Source organism: Phyllobates terribilis, unplaced genomic scaffold, assembly GCF_046119375.1.
Source record: "Phyllobates terribilis strain yellow unplaced genomic scaffold, ASM4611937v1 Scaffold_1__5_contigs__length_1240528914, whole genome shotgun sequence".
NCBI classification, from domain to species: domain Eukaryota; kingdom Metazoa; phylum Chordata; class Amphibia; order Anura; family Dendrobatidae; genus Phyllobates; species Phyllobates terribilis.
Window position 1 is genome coordinate 337,467,770 of NW_027362761.1, and position 20,463 is coordinate 337,488,232.

Below are 20,463 nucleotides of genomic sequence, written 5' to 3' on the forward strand. Positions count from 1 at the left end.
AACCTGGCGCCCAAACAGGGACCCGCTAATGCAAAAGACTGCTGACCCAACCAATTTGCTGGACCCCAGACAGACGGATAACTCGGGACAGCTGCAGCAATTGGTAAGAAGTTTTATTCTTACACTACCTGAATTTGTCACTCTGTTTTGGTAGTTAGGGGAACGCCTTGTGACCTCTGTCTGACCAGCCTGCTTCCAGCCTACAACTTTGGTAAGAATACCACCCCAAATATAATTCTTTAAAGCTACAGGTATTTTTTCCTGTAACCCAGTGATTAAGGGGTATGAGGGTATTCTCTTACCATATTAATTTAAATAGCATCTAGCACTTTATATACTGCAGGTCTGGTCTTTCTTTCCATTGTGCCACTCAGGCACGCCACTGTTTGGCCAGCCTACTGTCAGCCTGCCAGTCATGGTATGACTATCACCCTTAATAAGCTCTCGGAGCCACAGGTGTACTACATATTTTTCTGTGACTTTGGCTATAATAGTAAGCGATTGATTATCTTCTGTCTAGTAACGGGGGCTACAGGTGTAGTGTCTTACTTCCATGGCTTTTTAGGTACCATTTCTTGCAACTTTGCACAAATTGAATGAGTATATAACACCTTATATAGTGGGCTGCGCTTAGTCTGGTCGTTCATATCATTGTTCACCTTGCACTTTACCCTGATGTTTTGGGCTCTCTTTTTTAAATGAACTTTGTCTAATAAAATATGTACTATTTTCTAAGCCGTGATGACTCTGCCTTTCTCTCTATAAAAAATTGTGTTGGGTAAGTATGTCGCAGGTCATTCGATCTGTTCATAGTAAGTGGGTCCATTATTGTTAAGACAATGAACCCTGATGAGACATTGTGTACTATGTTGAATTCCTATGTTGTATGGGGAGCGTGGATTTGGCATTTCACTGGTCATCTGTAAGTTGTGTTGGATTGTCGGATTAGTTGACTGTACCCTGTGGAGCAGACGTTGGTGGTTGTCTGAAGCAGCCTCTTGTATTGCTAAAGAAACCCATATGTTTCCAGCTCCTAGATGTAGGAACTGATGCTTTTCGTTTGAATATATATGTCAGGCATGGAGTGACAGGCAGGAAACCATAGTGAGTGTGGTATGAGTCCTCGCTGGTTTGCCTCTCTAGTCCTGTATTCCTGTTTTCAGAGAAACAGAAGATGGGTAATCTGTTCAATAAGGGGCAGATTTAACATTGTAGAGGTGCTGTACATAATAGAAAAACCATAGTGAATGTGGTAAGAGTCCCCGCTGGATTGTCTTTCTAGTCCTGTATTCCTGATTTTTAAAGAAACAGAAAGAAAGAAAAGAAATTGGTGCAGAAAATGCTTAGGTTTTGTTCAGTGTCTGGTTGTCCACCGGGTGGCAGATTTGATGAAGGTTTCTTGAAAGTATTGAAGGAAAAGCAAGGTTGTTTAAATGATGCAGCCTTATTAGACCAGGCTGAGATATGGTAGAAAAATTCTAAATGTTTAACTACAGGCGAAAGGAAGGAAGGAAGAAAAACATGGTGATAAGTTTTTGTATATTAAAATATGGAACAAAGACAGCGTTGATCCCCCTGCTACTCCCAACTCCACACCTGTACATTGTGCCCCCTGTTGGCACATAGGAACCATTAAACCTTCTACTCCTAAACAATGATTCTACCCTTTTTGTTAACGCCCCACAATCCATTTGAATAGTGTGGAGCCCCATGGCCAGTATTTCAAGTGCTATGCCCCCATAAACCTCGGCCAGGCCCCCAATGAACATTATGCCCGCCCTGGATGGGACTAACGCCCCTTCAGGATCTGCCCTGCCTTCCAGCTCCTCCCCTGAAAACCCAAAGGGATGCAGCAGTTATACGTCAGTCTTTTGCTGCCATCCAAGACTCACTAGGACAATTATTCAGTCAGAGTGGGCAGCTCACCTCACACCGCAGACTGGGGGACCTGATACTGTAGAACCCCAGGAGGGTATGTGACGTCCCTGGAATCCTAGTGAAATGCTGGCCATGAGTAGAATGCCTGACCCTGAAATATTTCCCATGCCATTTGTTAGAGAAGGTAAAGAAAATTAGAAAGGCTTTCTCTAGTTGGTGGGATTTGGAGGACCCGGTGTTAGCAAAAGACGGATTTTGGTAAGACCTTACCTGTTAAATCCTGTTCAGCGAAGGAAGGAAGGGAGACACAGATCCATTACTAGTGGGTAGGCGGAGCCCCACAGGATAGTTCACCTCAGATTAGAAAAAGTGACAAACGGCCCCTCCAGCTTAGGCTCCTCCTACTTCCATGTCCTTCAGTCCGTACACAAGCTAAGGAAGAGCAGACAACACCAGCGGAACAACACAACCCCTTCCGAAAATTCAGAAATGCGAGAGAACATGTTATGCATATAACAGAAAAAACACACAGTCCCAGACACTACTCACTGGACCTGACAACTGCAATGAGCTGGCAATGCTGGAACAGAGCTCTAGCGCGCCGACCCCAGCCCAGATGACCACCATCAGAGAGGAGTCGCGCCGCATCTGGAAAACAATAATGCACTTCTGCCATGGGAGGGTGCTGTGTCTCCCTTCCTTCCTTCGCTGAAAAGGATTTTACAGGTAAGGTCTTACCAAAATCCGTCTTTCAGCAGCAGAAGGGAAGGAAGGGAGACACAGATCCATTACTAGTGGGACGTCCCAAAGCAGTCCAGAACTCAAGGGTGGGAAACAGTGGCAGAATCGTCAACACCCCAACAACATAGTCAAGCACGCAACAAGCGCCAACACTAGACAAAGAGATAACCTAAACCACTGCCGTCTGCAGGACCCTGCGTCCCAAGGCCGCATCGGCGGAAGCACTCACATCCACTTTATAAAATTTAGTAAAAGTGTGAATGGAGAGATAGGTAGCCGCCCGGCAGAGCTGCGCTGCCGAGGCCCCCTGACGAAAAGCCCACGACGAACCAACAGCTCTCGTGGAATGAGCTCAAACCTTAACCGGACAAGGCTCGCCCTTGAGCCGGTACGCCTCCAGGATAGCCGAACGTATCCACCGAGCTATAGTGTCCTTGGAAGCCCGCTGACCACGCCGACGACCAGCAGGAATCACAAAAAGAGAGTCCGACTTCAGGAACCCTTGCGTGATTGTAAGATAGAACTTCAAAGCCCGCACCAAATCCAACGAGTGCAAGGCTCGCTCCTTTGGACTTTTCGGATTCGGACAGAGGGAGGGCAACACGATGTCCTGATTGACGTGGAAACGCGACACCACTTTAGGCAGAAAATCGCCACGGGTACGAAGCACCACGCGATCCGAGTGGAACTCCAGAAAAGGGGGCGAGCAAGACAGTGCCGCCAACTCAGAAACCCTTCTCAAAGAGGGGACCGCCACCAGGAAGGCCACCTTCTAAAAAAGCAAGTAAAGCGAGGCAGAATCCATAGGCTCAAACGGCCTGTGCTGAAGAGCTTCCAAGACTAGATTGAGCCGCCAAGGAGCCACAAACGCCCTCCGAGGCGGAAACTGACGTGCAACCCCGCAAAAAAACGAACACACATCCCTGCGCGAGGCAATAGCCTTCAGGAAAAGCACGGATAGTGCAGATACCTGACCCCGCAAGGTACCAACCGCCAGACCCTTGGCCAAACCACATTGCAGAAAAGCCAAGAAGTTGGGAATGGAAAAAACCCTCGGGTTCCTTGACGATCCAGAACACCATGAATAGAAGGCCTCCCAAGTTCTGTGATAAATCCTAGCAGTAGCTGGACCTCTGGCCGCCCGCAAGGTGGCAATGACCTCGGCCGAAAACCCACGACGGGTCAAGATCTCGGTCTCAAGAACCACGCCGCCAAACGAAGTGACTTCAGGTCCGGATGACGAATGGGCCCTTGGGTTAACAAGTCCGGGCGAAGAGGCAGTAGAAAAGGAGGCGCTGCCAGAAGAGACACCAGCGTTGAATACCACGCCCTCCGCGGCCAATCCGGCGCCGCCAAAATCGACGGAATTCGTTCGAGTTTGATCCGGCGGATCACCAGAGGAAGTAAGGATACCGGAGGAAACAAATAGATCAGCTCGAACTGGTCCCACGGGGCCACTTGAGCATCTACCGCCACAGCCTCCGGGTCTCTGTACCTGGACATGAACGTCGGAATCCTGGCGTTCAGCCTGGATGCCATCAAGTCCACCTGGGGAGTCCCCCAACGGGAGCACAGCAGTGCAAAAACTTCCGGATGAAGACTCCATTCTCCGGGATCCACCTGCTCGCGACTGAGGAAGTCCGCCGTGGTATTCAGCACTCCTGGGATGTGAATCGAGGAGATGGCTGGAACCCTGGACTCGGCCCAAACCAGGATCCGAGAGACCTCCATCATGAGTCTGGAACTCCTCGTCCCGCCCTGATGGTTGATATACGCGACAGCTGTCGCATTGTCCGTCTGAATCCGGACCGGCAGACCGCTCAAAGGGACCGTCCAATGTCGGAGGCAGAGAAATATCGCTCTCAACTCCAGGATGTTGATCGGCAGAGAAGACTCCTCTGACGACCAGACCCCCTGAACCCAGAGATCGTTCCAAACTCCCCCCCCCGAGCCAGTCAGGCTGGCATTGGTGGTAATGACCGACCACCGTGGGAGGAGAAAGGATTTCCCCAGGGATAAAGCCTCCGGACGTAACCACCATCCAAGAGACTCTCGCACCCTGCGGGAGATACCGATCCAGCGAAGCCGGCGATCGATCCCAAAGGGTCAGAATAAGATCTTGGAGACCCTGGGAATGAAATAGTGCAAACGGTACCGCTTCCATTGCCGCCACCATCAGACCCAGAAGGCGCATACACTTCCAAAGGGACATCGCCATCGCCGACCTCATAGCCTGGACATGGTGACAAAGGTTCGCTTGTTTGTCCGGAGGCAGGGACACCACTGCCCGTACCGTGTCGAAATGCATCCCCAAGAACAGGATTGACTGTGACGGCTCCAATGACGACTTCTTCCAATTGACCAGCCACCCGAAGTCCTCCAGGTGCTGAAGGGAGAGATCGCGAGCTGTTACCGCCTCCTCCGCTGTGGGCGACACAATTAACAGGTCGTCCAGGTAGGGAAGAATCGTAACTCCTTGCCTTCGAAACTTTGCAAAAACCCTGGGCGCCGAGGCCAACCCGAATGGTAGGGCCACAAACTGGTAATGGGCCTGACCTATGGCGAAAAGCAGGAAGCGCTGGTGAGCCCTGCCGATAGGGACATGCAAATAGGCGTCGTGGATGTCGATAGACACCAAGAAATCGTACTGTGACAGGGCCGCCACGACAGAGCGAAGAGACTCCATAGGAATTTCCGGGTCCGGACATGAACATTCAACTCTTTGAGGTCCAGAATGGGGCAAAACTTGTCCTCCTTTTTGGGGACCACAAAAAGGTTGGAGTAAAACCCCCTTCCCCGGTCCTCCGGCGGAACCGGAACCACCACACCCTGCTGCAGAAGAGAGTCGACCTAACGCAGCAGTGCGGCAGCCAGCTTGGGTTCAGACGGGATGCGTGACTGACGAAACCTGTCCGGGGGTCGAGAATGAAACTCTATGAAATAGCCTGCCGACATAACCCGCGTCACCAAGGCGTCCGATACGTGGGACGCCCAAATCGACCCGAATTGTAGCAGACAACCTCCCACCCGAGAGCCCTCGAGAGGGTTCCTGGCGTCAGTCCGCCTTAGCGGGCTTTTTGTCAACCTCCCGTTTGTCCTGACGGAAATGTTGTTTCCAGGGAGTATGGGATTTCTGGGTGGTCTTTTTCCCGGAAGACGAGGGACGACCCGATCTCCAAGAGGGCTGACCGAACCGTCCCCTGGGCCGAAAGGACCGACGACCACTACCGGCACTTGACTTGCCAGACGTAGAAACCGCTGCTTTCCGCTGCGGCAAAGCCGAATCCTTGGCCTTGGCAATCAGCTCCGTGAGGTCCGAATCAAAAAGCTGACCGCCCTTGTACGCCAGACTCAGCAGACCTTGTTTGAATACTGCGTCTCCAGTCCACTGTTTAAGCCACAGTGCTCTCCTGACTGTGACGGCCGAGGATTGAGCCCTGGACAGAACCGAAGTAGTATCCAGCACTGCGTCCCTGCCATATCGGGCCGCCTCTTCCAACAGTTGGAAAAGCCTTTCCACCTGAGACAGCGGAGTCCCATCTTGCCACGCCGTCTGCAGCTGATCCAACCACCGCAGAGAAGCCTCACCAGCCCACATGGCCCCCAAGGCCGCTCGGAATCCATGACCCGCGGCCTCGTAGATGAACTTCGCCGCTAACTCCGTCCTTCTGTCCAGCGGTTCCTGTAGACTCGCCTTCCCTTTAACAGGAAGCAAAGAGGAATTGCTCAGCTGAGACAATGGCACGTCCACTTCAGGAGAGGGGACCCAATTAGCGATCGTCTCCGTGGAGCAGGGATACAGGGCATCAAAAAAACGCATCTCCTGGAAGCGTTTATCCGGACACAGGCGTTCTTTCTCCACCGCTTCCTTAAGTTCATCGTGTGCCGGCAGCGTCGAACGAGCCCGACGCGACTCCTGATACAGCCGGGCCGACTTGTCACTTCTTCAGACAGCTGTAACGCTTCCCGCATAGCCCCAATAAAAGCGTCCACGCGGCCCGAAAGCGAAGCAGATCAACCCTGCCGATCCTCTTCATCAGAAATCTCACCAGCAGAGTCTGTCGGTGATTCCGAAACCTCCGAAGCACTGCGCGGAGGAGACAGCGCCACCACAGGCCTGTGGCGCTTCTTGCCTCGTGATGTCGGTTGGGACTTAGCTGATACCCAATGACCCAGGAGGTCAGACAGACTGTCAATGGAGCGAGTGAGCGCCTCCACTTTAACATCACTGAGACCACCGACCAGTGTCAAACCTGACGCCGAAGACTCCGGCTTATCAGATACGCGTGACCGATCCTGAAGCGGACCGGGAGAGAGATCCGCGCCCCCTGGTCCCTGATCCGACATGCCCCCACACAGTTGCGAGCGTCGCGGATAAGGCGGTAATAACCCCTTACAATGGGTACAGGAACCGAGGATGTGTGATTCTGCTACCACAGCCTGTTCCTACACGAAAAAAAAAAAACAGGCACTGAAGGGTTAAAGCTCTTCCTTAGAGGGAGAAGAGCTACCCCAGCTGCCTGCAGAGCAAAAGTTAACCTAACAGACTAGGGTCCAGAAAGAGTTAACTGCCCTGATGAGGCCAGACCCCTCAGAAGGGGTTAATGCTGCTGACCACGCAATACACCTTTGCATTAAAAGGACAGCGGTGTGCGAGTCCCAGAGCCTCCTCAGCGGGGAAGTAGCAGCGCCGTATATAGCACACCCTGTCTGCCTTAACAGGCCAGCAGTAAGGTGCTCTGCGCTGAAATAGTGTGAAAAAGTAATCTTCTGCCTTAAAAGGCAGAAGTGACTCACCAGCTGGCCGCAGTGACTGCTCTTCCTTATCGGTGTCTGGTATAAAGAGCGGGGAGCAGGGAGCAGGACGTTGCACGAGGTAATGGCCGGAAGAAGAAGAGGGGGCTGGGTCAGCTCCAGCGCGCGCTTTCCTGGCACTTCCTGTCTGAGGCTATGATGACAGGCAGCAGAGGCGCGAAGCCACACCCCCCGCCGCCGCTACTAACGGAGCCCGCGCTCCTCCGTCCCAACTCCCCTGCCACCAGAGAATAACACAAACGCCTGCAGCGGAGATATCCTCCTGCAAGGACAAAAAAGCAGTCACCACTTGAAACAGTAACAGCGGCTGCCGCCACAGCCGCTGAAGCACTCAAACTTGAGAGCACTTACCCAGCTGAGCGCCATAGGGACCCCCAGGGATGTGTGGCGCCGTGGCCCTTTGCTCCCCCCCACGGCGGAGCGTGCAGGGACCCCACAGAAGCGGTGTGCGTCTCCGCCAGGGAGCGCCCTGTATCCCCCGGGGCCGGCAGGCTTCTGCGGGGACCTCCTTAGGGGGTACGCAGATCTGCCAGGGGAGGGTCAGGGGTCCCAGTAGCGCCGAGACCCCCTGAGACCTCTAGACCACGGGGGGTCCAGGTCTCCGGAGTAAAATAAAAAAATTCTTCTGAGGAGCTGCAAAGGCAGCGACTATCCTCTGCGACCTCAAATTTTAGACTGAAGGACATGGGAGTAGGAGGAGCCTAAGCTGGAGGGGCCGGTCATCACTTTTTCTAATCTGAGGTGAACTATCCTGTGGGGCTCCGCCTACCCACTAGTAATGGATCTGTGTCTCCCTTCCTTCCCTTCTGCTGCTAAAAGCAAGGGATACTTTCTACTACTTGTGGTAGAGCCAATAGGAGCTCCATCCGCAGATGATAATTCACTAGATTCTGGTAAGCAGTATGTGAGAAAACTCACCCAGTGGGGGCAGGACAGGTTAGCTTCCCAGTCTGCCACTCTTTATGATATCCAGCAGGATGACACAGAGTCAGTAGAAAAATATTATATCCGGCTCTGGCAGTGATAGTAAAACTTATGAGAACACGTCCGAGGTCCACATCCAATTACTGTCCTGTGCCTTTGTTGAAGGTTTAAAGCCCGTGATTAGAGAGCCACTAATAGTGTCCCACCCAGAGTGCTGGGCCATTATACTCCAAGTAGCCATCGGTGTGGGAACAATAAATGCCCTGAATAATAAGGCAAAAACCTGGTCCAGAGTCCCTCTTATGTATCACCAGACCAGGCAAGGACGAAGAAATTTCACATGTTATAATTGTGAAAAGCCTGGACACAGAAACTGCAGTCTCCCTCTTAGACTCATGATAATTGTTCTGATTTTCTCCCTCACTGTGTACGTCTCTCATGAAGTTACTGCCATTCTTTTTCAGTACTGCTGGACATCTCAGAATTTATTGAGTCCTCCTTATGCCTGACAGCATCACATTTACCTTTGCACTATTCTGAATCCAGCCACCTTCTTGCCTCTGGAGGGGGTAGGGTTGATAGTGATAATGTGGGTGGCATGCTAGTTGAGCCACAAGAGGAACATGACTGTGTACAAATAATGTCCCATGGCGGGTTTCAGTCATGTTACCGATGTCCCACTAGATAACCTAGACCATGGGCTCTTTGCGGATGGATCGCAGTAGGCCGGTTCAACACTGGATGTGCGGTTTCCCTCGAAACCATAAATGTAAAAGCAGAATCGCTGTGAGCTTTTAGTCAGGGAACCCTTCCTAGTCTAAAAATCGCAGCTCTCAGCTGCCCCAGAAATTAAATGAATGGGAATTAGGGTTAATGGGATTAGTGTTTATGTGTCAATGACACCAAGCCCTTTGTTTAGTGATCAAGAGGTGTCAACCAGACACCCTAATTACTAAACCTGTCAGCTATATGTAAATAGTTAAATAAACACACACACTGAGAGTAAAACACTTTATTTGAAATAAAACAGACAAATTCTTTAATCATTTAAATTAATCAATATACTCAGACTAGGTCCGACGGTAATCCAAGGGTTAAAGCGATGTCCCACGTTTCTTTTTTCAAATATCTTTATTTAGCTTCAAAAAGCATTTATTGATGTACAAAAACGCACCAAAATAACAGCAAAACGCGTGTTTTTGCCGCAGCGTTGTTCATGCCAAGAGATGCAGAAACCTTGCAGAAATTTCTGCAATCAAATCCTGAACGTGCGTACATACCCTAGAGAGAGAAAGGAGTGGCCCTTTACGCAGATGATTTGCTGCTGTTTGTAGATTATATAAACTCCTCACTACCCATCATAATGGAAATAATAGGAAACTATCTCTGGCCTAACCATTAACTGGTCAAAATCTGCCATGCTTTCTATAAATGGTTCCCCTACGATTGATCTCGGCATAACAGTCGTTAATAAATTTAAATACCTGGGCATTCTTATTACGAAGGAGGCCAATGACTATATTCCCTTAATAAGTCTGTTTGTTTCAAAGTCGAGAAATAAAGTGAGGACGTGAGTGAAGCTCCCTCTTTCTGCCTTCGGTAAAAAGAATCTCATAAAGATGTGTGTGAAGAATGGCAGCAGAGAGATCCCGCAGAATCCCATCGCTGCCACCATTGTGAACAATGGCAGCAGAGAAATCCCGCAGTATCCCACCACTGCCACCAATGTGATAAATAACAGCAGAGAGACCCCGCAGAATCCCAACGCTGCCACCATTTGCGAGGGATCCGTACCTACCCTCCCGCCCGACGTGACAATTACGTCAGTCGGAACACGTGATACGGATCTGCCCTTTGCACCAACGTGACGTTCTGCAGCCCCTCAAGGACGCGTAAGGTCAGATTGGTACAGTTCTCCACAGACAACCCCTGTCCACAAGGGTACAGGAAGGCACCAGGAGTGAGAAGAGGTGGCCCACTCAGTCACTGACGTGGCCCCACACTTGCTCACACCCCTGACAGGCTGATAGGCCCCTTCACTAGCTCCAGTGAAGCAGTCTTGTCGGCCTGGTAGAGCCACCACCAGTTTCTATTACATATAGGTGCCCTGTCCGTTAATGGGAATTATATCGGGCCAGAAACCCGCCCCGGTAGCATGAGGATTGAGCCAAACATTGGACGTGTGAGTTCGTGGATCGAGATAAAAGAGCAGCTCAAGGTTAATGTATATATTTATCGCCTTATGGGCACACTAGACATTACATTATATACATAATGGTTATACATATATAATGGTCAGAGAAGCAAACACAATAGTAGTGGTACAAAAGATAAAAGCAGAACTTAAGAGTCAGTTACCAGTCAGACGGAAGATCTAGCTTGTAGGGGAGGGGCTGCCACATGGAAGGCTTGTGGGGCCCTCTCTCTTTGTTTCAGGACTTCTCCCTCACGATATATACTCGCGACCTCCTAGGGACAAAGACAATGGAGCCAGGGATGCTGGAGCTCTTAACCCCTGTGGGTCATTACCACTCCTGCCATCTGGCTGGACCTAAATCTCCACCCCTGGTCTCTCTCAGCTACAAACTCCAAAAACTAAAATGGGCTATAACTTCCTTAATTGACGGTCCTAGGGAGCAGGGTTCTGGTGTCCATGGAGACGAAGCACAGTGGCCCTAGGAGCTCCCGAAAGGCTGTGCTGTGTATCTCTCCATCCGTACGCGCTAGACAGGACTGGAAGCCAGGGTGATGATCCCCCGATTCGGGTGTTTCCAAAAATCTATTTGGTGTATCACTGGGATGTATCGTATTCCCATAACTCGGTATTGAATTATAATTGTCTGACACAAAGGACCGCATGGCTTGAGGTCCACAGGGGTCTTCCTGTGCAGTTCCACAGCTGCTGTGAGGTATTTGTCACTCTCTGCCTCTCGACCCCCTCGCTTGCAGAAGTGTCTGGTTTCAGCTTTACATTTGTAGACCTCCATAATCCCCCACCAAGCATGGCACAATGATAGACATGGGATTATAACTTGAGTATTCTTCACAATGTGCCTTATGCCCTCTATACTTTATGTGCTCCAAAATTCCCCCATCTAAATCCAAAAATCTTGGTTCAGAAAGATGCACAACATTTTTAGAGATCTAGTGTGGAAGGAAGGTATATCAAGAATAAAGCAAGAAAATCTACAGCTTGCAAAGAATCGAGTGGGGACCTCGTCCTTCCCCATGCATGGGGGTATTTCTTAGAGCCCTAATTTCACGATTTCAATGGGTGGGCATTAGATGAGAGGAATGAGACAGGGAACTCAGTTCTTGGATTTTTGGGGGGTCAAGAACCTACTGGATTTAATTTAGTCACATAAATTTGAAGCCAATTCAAAACAATTCCACACCCTCCTTTTAGTACATGTCTGGTGGACCTGTAATAAAATACTATGATTGCAGGATTGCTCTAAACATACTCCCATATGGGACAATCCTTATTTGAGAGAATTCAATTATCTAGAGGGGTTTGGAGGTTGGGAATAAAGTATGTGTTTCAATTATATCAAGACAGGCACTTTTGCTTTTTGATTTGGGCAATTCTGATTTTTATAAATAACTGAAACTGTGACATGCGGTGAGTGCCGAGGAAAGTATATCTGATCATTCTATCTCCTCGAGCAATATGGTGGATTATGTGGTTCAAGCCAAAACAACGAAATGCATTATCTCCTTGCTGCTATCTAATATATTGGCTTTGGTTAAGTCATGTTGGGAGAGAGATATGGGGCCTATCTTGGTGAAAAATTAAATGACATCCTGGAGTCATCAGGGAAAAATCTCTATTAGGGTATGTGCACACAATCTGTACAGGCAGGGCTTTGAATGCAGCATACTTTGTGCCGCGTAAAAAGCGCTGCGTTATATGAACGTAGGTGAATTCGCATGTGTTCATTGAACAATGCGGATTCACCGCATTCAATACATTGTAGCGATCCAATTTCTCTTGTGGAGACTAGCAAATCCGCAAGAGAAATTGACATGCTGCGGTCTGGAAAGACGCGCTGCATGTTCGTGTCCGTGGGTGATCCGCAGGTGCACGGAGAAGCATAGTGGACATGGGATTTCTACAAATATCACCCACTATGCTGTAATATCTGGCCGCTGTTGGCTTTTAGTGTGTGATAGCAGCCAAATATGAAAACCCGATCTGGTCTCGCTCTAATCACACCGACCCAAAGAATAAAGTCGACTAATCAATTACACCGCACGAGGAAGGGCGTAAAAAATAAATAAAACCAATTCTTCACTTGCTGTTGATTTGTTCATTCTTCATCGCAAAGACCACTGAGCACTTACACCGGGCTTTCCGCGTAAATCTCTGAAATACGTGATTCAGACGGAACCCATGGCGGAAGCTTCCTTATAATGAGGCAGAAGGCACTGTGGACGCCGTCTGGCCTATAATCTGTCGGCGTCCGTCTTCTTATTAGGCATACATAATAGTGCCGTTGCCCACGGTTTTGTGCACTTCCAAAAAGAAAAATGCTGAAAACAGGTCAAATGGAGGCAGATTACCTCTGCTGCCTCACTATAGTGAATGGATCCCTCGAGAGTTCATCTGAATCATGTCACTGTATTGATATAGATGGAAACCCCGATATAAGTGCTCAGCGTAAAACGCAGGATAAATGTAATCCGAAAATTTATGTAAAATGTTCACAACAAAAGCTTCAACTCAATCCACAAAAAAAAAGCAAGCCCCCACTCAAGTCCACCATCTGTTATCGGAAAAAAGTGAGTTCCACGTATCTGGTACTGTAAAATGAAAATTTATTTTTAAAGATCAACGTTGTAAAATTCTGTGAAACACCTGTGGATTCAAGGTGCTCACCAAACATCTAAATAAATTCCTTGAAGGGTCTAGTTTCCAAAATGGGGTCACTTGTGAAGGGTTTCACATCAGGGGCTCTCCAAACGCGGAATGACACCAGCAGACCATTCCACCAAAGTCTGAGTTCCAAAATGTCACTCCTTCCTTTCTGAGCCCTGCCGTGCGCCCAAACAATAGTTTTCCCCCACATATGGGGTATCTGCGTGCTCAGGAGAAATTGCACAACCAATATTGGGTTCCATTTTTTCCTGTTACCCCTTTGAAAAGGAAAAATTTGGGGATAAAAAACATTTTTGTGAGATGGTTTTTTTTTTATTTTCACTGCTCCATGTTATAAACTTCTGTGAAGCACTTGGGGGTTCAAGGTGCTCACCACACATCTAGATAAGTTCTCTGAGGGGTCTATTTTCCAAAATGGTGTCACTTGTGGGGGTTTCCACTGTTTAGGCACATCAGGGGCTTCCCAAACGCGACATGGCGTTTATTCAAAGAGTAAAATGACACTCCTTCCCTTCCAAGCCATGCCGTATGCCCAAACAGTGATTTTACCCCACATATGGGGTATTGGCTTACTCCGATGAAATTGCACCACAAATGGTTTGGTGCAATTTCTCCTGCTACTCTTATGAAAATGAAAAATTTGGGTCTGAAAAAAAAATGTTGTGGTAAAAATGTTATTTTTACAGCTCAATGTTATAAACTTCTGTGAAGCACCTGGGGTTCAAGTTGCTCACCACACATCTAGATAAGTTCCCTGGGGGGTTTAGTTTAAAAAATGGTGTCATTTGTGAGGGGTTTCCACTGTTTAGGCACATCAGGGCTCTCCAACGCGACATGGCATCCGCTAATTATTCAAGCAAATTTTATATTCAAAAAGTCAAATGGGGCTCCTTCCCTTCCGAGCCTAGTCGTGCGCCCAGTGATTTTTTCCCCCACATATTGGGTATCGGTGTGCTCAGGAGAAATTGCACAAAAAATTTTGGGGTCGATTTTTCCTGTTACCCTTGCGAAAAAAAAAAAAAAAAATAGGTCTATAGTAAAATTTTTATGAAACAAAGTTAAATGTTCATTGTTTTCTTCCACATTCCAAAAATTCCAGTAAAGCACCTGAAGGGCTAATAAACTTCTTGAAATGTGGTTTTGAGGTGCAGTTTTTAGAATGGTGTGACTTTGGGGTATTTTCTGTTATAAAGGCCCCTCAAAGTCACTTCAAATGTGATGTGGTCCCTAAAAAAATGGTTTTGTAAATTTTGTTGGAAAAATTACAAATCGCTGGTCAATTTTAACCCTTATAACTTCCTGAGAAAATAAAATTTTGGTTCCAAAATTGTGCTGATGTAAAGTAGACATGTGGGAAATGTTATTTCTTAACTATTTTGTGTGACATATGTCTCTGATTTAAATGAATGTTCACAGTTTGAAAATTGCTAAATTTTCTAGACTTTTGCCTAATGTCCAAATTTCATCAAATACATTTTACCACTACCATGAAGTACAATATGTCACGAAAAAACAATCTCTGGATCAGTGGGATCCGTTGAAGCATTATTACCTCATAAAGTGACACTGGTCAGAATCGTAAAAATTGGCCTGGTCATTAACGTGCAAACAGCCTTCGGAGGTAAAGAGGTTAAATAATAGTAATCATAACACAGTTGTGAAGAAGGACGGACAGGGGACCTATGACTCCGCCTATAATTAAATGTAGTATTACCAGTAGTTAAAGTGAAAAACAATTATAGGGCAAGATTTAAAATTTTTTTTTTGGTTAGAACCTTATAAGCCTTGAGATAACTAGAGGGACCAGTGCATTTTTATATTTTAGATCTGAAACCGCATATAATGGAAACCTTTCATCAGACTCCCTTCTTTACATATTTAAATAGAAAGAGACCTGTCAAATGAAAATACGGAGAGGTGACACACTGCAGACATTCCTCCCCAAAGCTATCTTTTTTTAAAACCATAAAACCACATTTTAGAGAAAAAATGAGGACACTTGCTGTTGCTTAATGCAGTCCATGGTGGGGGAACAATAAATTGATGTCAGGAATGCTTTCAGTGCTTGGTAAATTAACAAATTAAACGTCAGAAGTTGTGCTTACAGGGGTCCAGATTGTAGACTCTCATTCTTACTAGAAGTTAAATTAACAATTTTCTTATAAATTACCTTATTCAGTTTTTTTGGCAAGAAAAGAACAGCTCCATCAAAACCACGTGCTTTTCCTATTAATTCATCGTGCTGGTAAAGTAGAGCTGACCTCAGAGATCTGGATTCCATCTGTGGACAGTAGTCCACATGGTACTGGTACAAAACCCACTGGGGTCTAGCAATCAATTTGACATGGTTTGTGCACAGCTGAAGAGAGTTGCCAGAAACACCTAAATAAAAAAAATAATAGGAACCTATTTAAAATACTTCTAAATATAAAAGGTGCCATTAAATATATATTATACAGTACAGACCAAAAGTTTGGACACACCTTCTTATTTAAAGATTTTTCTGTATTTTCATGACTATGAAAATTGTACATTCACACTGAAGGCATCAAAACTATGAATTAACACATGTGGAATTATATACTTAACAAAAAAGTGTGAAACAACTGAAAATATGTCTTATATTCTAGGTTCTTCAAAGTAGCCACCTTTTGCTTTGATGACTGCTTTGCACACTCTTGGCATTCTCTTGATGAGCTTCAAGAGGTAGTCACCGGAAATGGTCTTCCAACAAGCTTGAAGGAGTTCCCAGAGATGCTTAGCACTTGTTGGCCCTTTTGCCTTCACTCTGCGGTCCAGCTCACCCCAAACCATCTCGATTGGGTTCAGGTCTGGTGACTGTGGAGGCCAGGTCTGGTGACTGTGGAGGCCGGGTCATCTGACGTAGCACCCCATCACTCTCCTTCTTGGTCAAATAGCCCTTACACAGCCTGGAGGTGTGTTTGGGGTCATTGTCCTGTTGAAAAATAAATGATGGTCCAACTAAACGCAAACCGGATGGAATAGCATGCTGCTGCAAGATGCTGTGGTAGCCATGCTGGTTCAGTATGCCTTCAATTTTGAATAAATCCCCAACAGTGTCACCAGCAAAGCACCCCCACACCATCACACCTCCTCCTCCATGCTTCACGGTGGGAACCAAGCATGTAGAGTCCATACGTTCACCTTTTCTGTGTCGCACAAAGACACGGTGGTTGGAACCAAAGATCTCAAATTTGGACTCATCAGACCAAAGCACAGATTTCCACTGGTCTAATGTCCATTCCTTGTGTTCTTTAGCCCAAACAAGTCTCTTCTGCTTGTTGCCTGTCCTTAGCAGTGGTTTCCTAGCAGCTATTTTACCATGAAGGCCTGCTGCACAAAGTCTCCTCTTAACAGTTGTTGTAGAGATGTGTCTGCTGCTAGAACTCTGTGTGGCATTGACCTGGTCTCTAATCTGAGCTCCTGTTAACCTGCGATTTCTGAGGCTGGTGACTCAAGATAAACTTATCCTCAGAAGCAGAGGTGACTCTTGGTCTTCCTTTCCTGGAGCGGTCCTCATTTGGGCCAGTTTCTTTGTAGCGCTTGATGGTTTTTGCAACTGCATTTGGGGACACTTTCAAAGTTTTCCCAATTTTTCGCACTGACTGACCTTCACATCTTAAAGTAATGATGGCCACTCGTTTTTCGTTACTTAGCTTCTTTTTTCTTGCCATAATACAAATTCTAACAGTCTATTCAGTAGGACTATCAGCTGTGTATCCACCAGAATTCTGCACAACACAACTGATGGTCCCAACCCCATTTATAAGGGTATGTGCACACGATGCAGAAATGAAGCAGAAAATTTCTGCATCATTTCTGCATCTCCCTGGCAGAAAAAACGCATGCAGATTGTGCATGCGTTTTTCCTGCAGAATACATGCGGATCCACATGCAGATTGACATGCGTTTCCGCATGCAGATTGACAAGCGCTTTTCAGGCGATTTTAGCATCACCTGGAAAGTGCTTGACAACTAGGTCACACTATATAAATCCATGCAAACAGCATGGATTTATATAGTGTGACCCGAGAGAGTGTATATACTTACCTCTGATGGCCCGCGCTGTCCTGCTTTACAAAGTTCCCGGCTGCCGGCAACTTTGAATTGAAAGACCTGCCGACGTCAGCGTCACGTGACCCGTCACATGACTCTGACGTCACCGCAGGTCCTACAACTCACTGCAAGTGCCGGGAACCAAGCGGGAGCGCTGCGCGGGCCGACAGAAGGTAAGAATACATTTATTTTTTATTTTATTCTTTTTTTACAGCTTTTTTAATGGTACCTGGGTGTGGATGAGACTCTCCTCTCCTCCACACCCGGGTACCATCCGCATATTAGAACGCGCCAATAACGCAAGTACAAATGCTGTCTTGCGGAATTGGCGCGTTCTAATGCAAGTCAATGGCGGCGAAATCGCCGCGTTTCCGCAAAATTAATTGACATGCTGCGGATTTTTGACCGCAGCGTTAACGCTGCGGAAAAATCCGCATCATGGGCACAGCACATGCGGATTTCCATTGGGGAACATTGCTTCCCTTCTACCATGCGTTTTTCATGCGTTTCCGCGGCGTTTACGCAACTGCAAAAACGCCGCGGAAACGCATGAAATACGCATCGTGTGAACTCAGCCTTAGGAAAGAAATCCCACTTATTAAACCTGACAGGGCACACCTGTGAAGTGAAAACCATTTCCGGTGACTACCTCTTGAAGCTCATCAAGAGAATGCCAAGAGTGTGCAAAGCAGTCATCAAAGCAAAAGGTGGCTACTTTGAAGAACCTAGAATATAAGACATATTTTCAGTTGTTTCACATTTTTTTGATAAGTATATAATTCCACATGTGTTAATTCATAGTTTTGATGCCTTCAGTGTGAATGTACAATTTTCATAGTCATGAAAATACAGAAACATCTTTAAATGAGAAGGTGTGTCCAAACTTTTGGTCTGTACTGTATATATATATATATATATATATATATATATATATATATGTATACAGGGTGGTCCAAAAGTAGGTGGACAGAAAGTGTAATAAGGTTATGAAGGGGGAGATTTATGAAACATGGTGTAAAGTGAAACTGGCTCAGTTGACCTTAGCAACCAATCAGATTCCACTTTTCATTCCTCACAGACTCTTTGGAAAATGAAAGGTGGAATCTGATTGGTTGCTAAGGGCAACTGAGCCAGTTTCACAGATCTAGTTTTCACAGATAGATCTCCCCCAAATCTGTTTTCTTTTCAGATAACACATAATGGCAAATAATTTAAATACAGATCAAAGAAAATGGATTTTAACAGAGTATCAGAAATCTCAAAATGCTGAAACCGTTAGAGCAAATTGGGTTGAAACATTTGGTACTCAAGCCCCAAAGAGACAAACCATTTACCGCATTCGTGACAAATTCAATGCCACGGGCTCAATCCTTAATGCTCCAAAAACAGGTCGACCCAAAACAGTCTGTACAGAAGCTAATAAACAACTTGTTGCTGAAACATTTGTTCAGAGTCCAAAAAAGTTCACCAGAAGAGCCTCTTTTGAATTGGGAATTTCACGAGCTTCTATCATGCGAATCCTGAAATCTATTGGGTGGAAAGCTTATCGTCCACGTCTAATTCATGATTTATTGGAGGATGAAAATCTCCCCCTTCATAACCTTATTACACTTTCTGTCCACCTAGTTTTGGACCACCCTGTATGTATGTATGTATATATATATATATATATATATATATATATATATATATATACATATACATACATACATACAGGGTGGTCCAAAAGTAGGTGGACAAAAAGTGTAATAAGGTTATGAAGGGGGAGATTTATCAAACATTAAATTGCAGCCGCGTGTCTGGATCATCCTCCAATAAATCATGAATTAGACGTGGACATACATACACACAACCCATATTTTTCGCTTTATAAGACGCACTAACCCCCCCCCCTCAGATTTGGGGGTAAATAGGGGTGAATCTTACACAGCAAAATCATCTTACCGGCTGCGGTGGAGTGGAGTTCTTGATATGTTGCGGGGTACCAGAGAAGCTGGGGAGGCAGGACGGGGTGCTTTGAGGCGGCTGCGGGCCCCATGCAGCCTGCCAAGTTCTGCTGGAGGTGTTCGGTGGTGTGGGGGCTCCGCCGACATTTAGTGGCAGAACTAAATATATACACACACACAGTATGCACACACACACAGCATTTGCCTATGCTGGCCTTCGCCATATAGTTGCAGTTAAGAGATTTCATAGCATAGCAAGCATGACTTTTTTTTCTACAAAGAATCGTCCTATGGAAAACTATACAACTATAAACCATAGATTAACAATTACAAAGGATTTCCAAGCTTACAATTTCCAAGTTCCAAAACATTTTAGTACCCTAGATAAATTATTACCTGCAAAATCATTCTATTTTTGCTAATGTAACAATACAAAACTTTAAATTGAGTACATTTTTTTTTAGAGATGATAAAACAAAAAGTGGGACCATATAAACATATTACCAGATTTTGATTCTATGACATGTTCGATTGATTGTCTAGTGCAAACACCCATATCATGGAAGTCACGTCTGCGGCCACCACGCTCTCCAATTGACACATCTTGAAATCCAGCCGAAATGTCCAAATCTATAGTTTGGTAATAAAGTAACAGGTTAATACACTGCTGCTTTTAGAATCTTTACACAAAAATGTACATATTTTAATCCAACAAACCTAGTTGTAACTATATTGATAATTTTAAAAAGAAACTATTAGAACAAGGGAGTTAAGGCTAAGTTACCATGAAGAGCATATGGTGAATTTTTGATGTTGCATATTTTCGCTGAGCAAGAAGCTCAGCATTTTACAGTTTCACCAGGAAAACATGACATACCAAAAAAATACTAAATCAATAGCAGAAAAACACATGTAAATAAAACCATACTCAAAAACACAAAGAAAAACTGCAAGTAACCTAATGTAGCTAATTGGTGCAGAAATGCTGTAACATCAAAAATGCACTAAAAACTCAGAACTTAAAGGGGTTTTCCGGTCTAAATCGATAAGTCTGCAGTTATTCTGTGTGGCTGCAGACTTATGAATCCCTCCCAGAGCACGCATTGTGAGCTGTGAGGATTTGCCAGTTTCTGCGCCGGGATCAGCGGGTGCGTATGCATTATGCATACTCCTGGCCAGAGCCCTATTAGTGGGCATGGCATC

At 46.2% G+C, this 20,463-nt stretch overlaps 1 protein-coding gene across 1 annotated transcript in view; it reads right to left on the minus strand.

Annotated features, from left to right (window-relative positions):
* Positions 1-20,463, minus strand: part of PIWIL1 (piwi like RNA-mediated gene silencing 1) — a 462,439-nt gene that overhangs the window by 316,898 nt on the left and 125,078 nt on the right. Inside the window, exons 4-5 of the mRNA XM_073676134.1 lie at positions 19,765-19,890; positions 15,408-15,619 (exon numbers count right to left, since the gene is read on the minus strand). Coding sequence (XP_073532235.1) covers positions 15,408-15,619; positions 19,765-19,890 — 338 coding nt within the window. The remainder of the gene's footprint in view (positions 1-15,407; positions 15,620-19,764; positions 19,891-20,463) is intronic.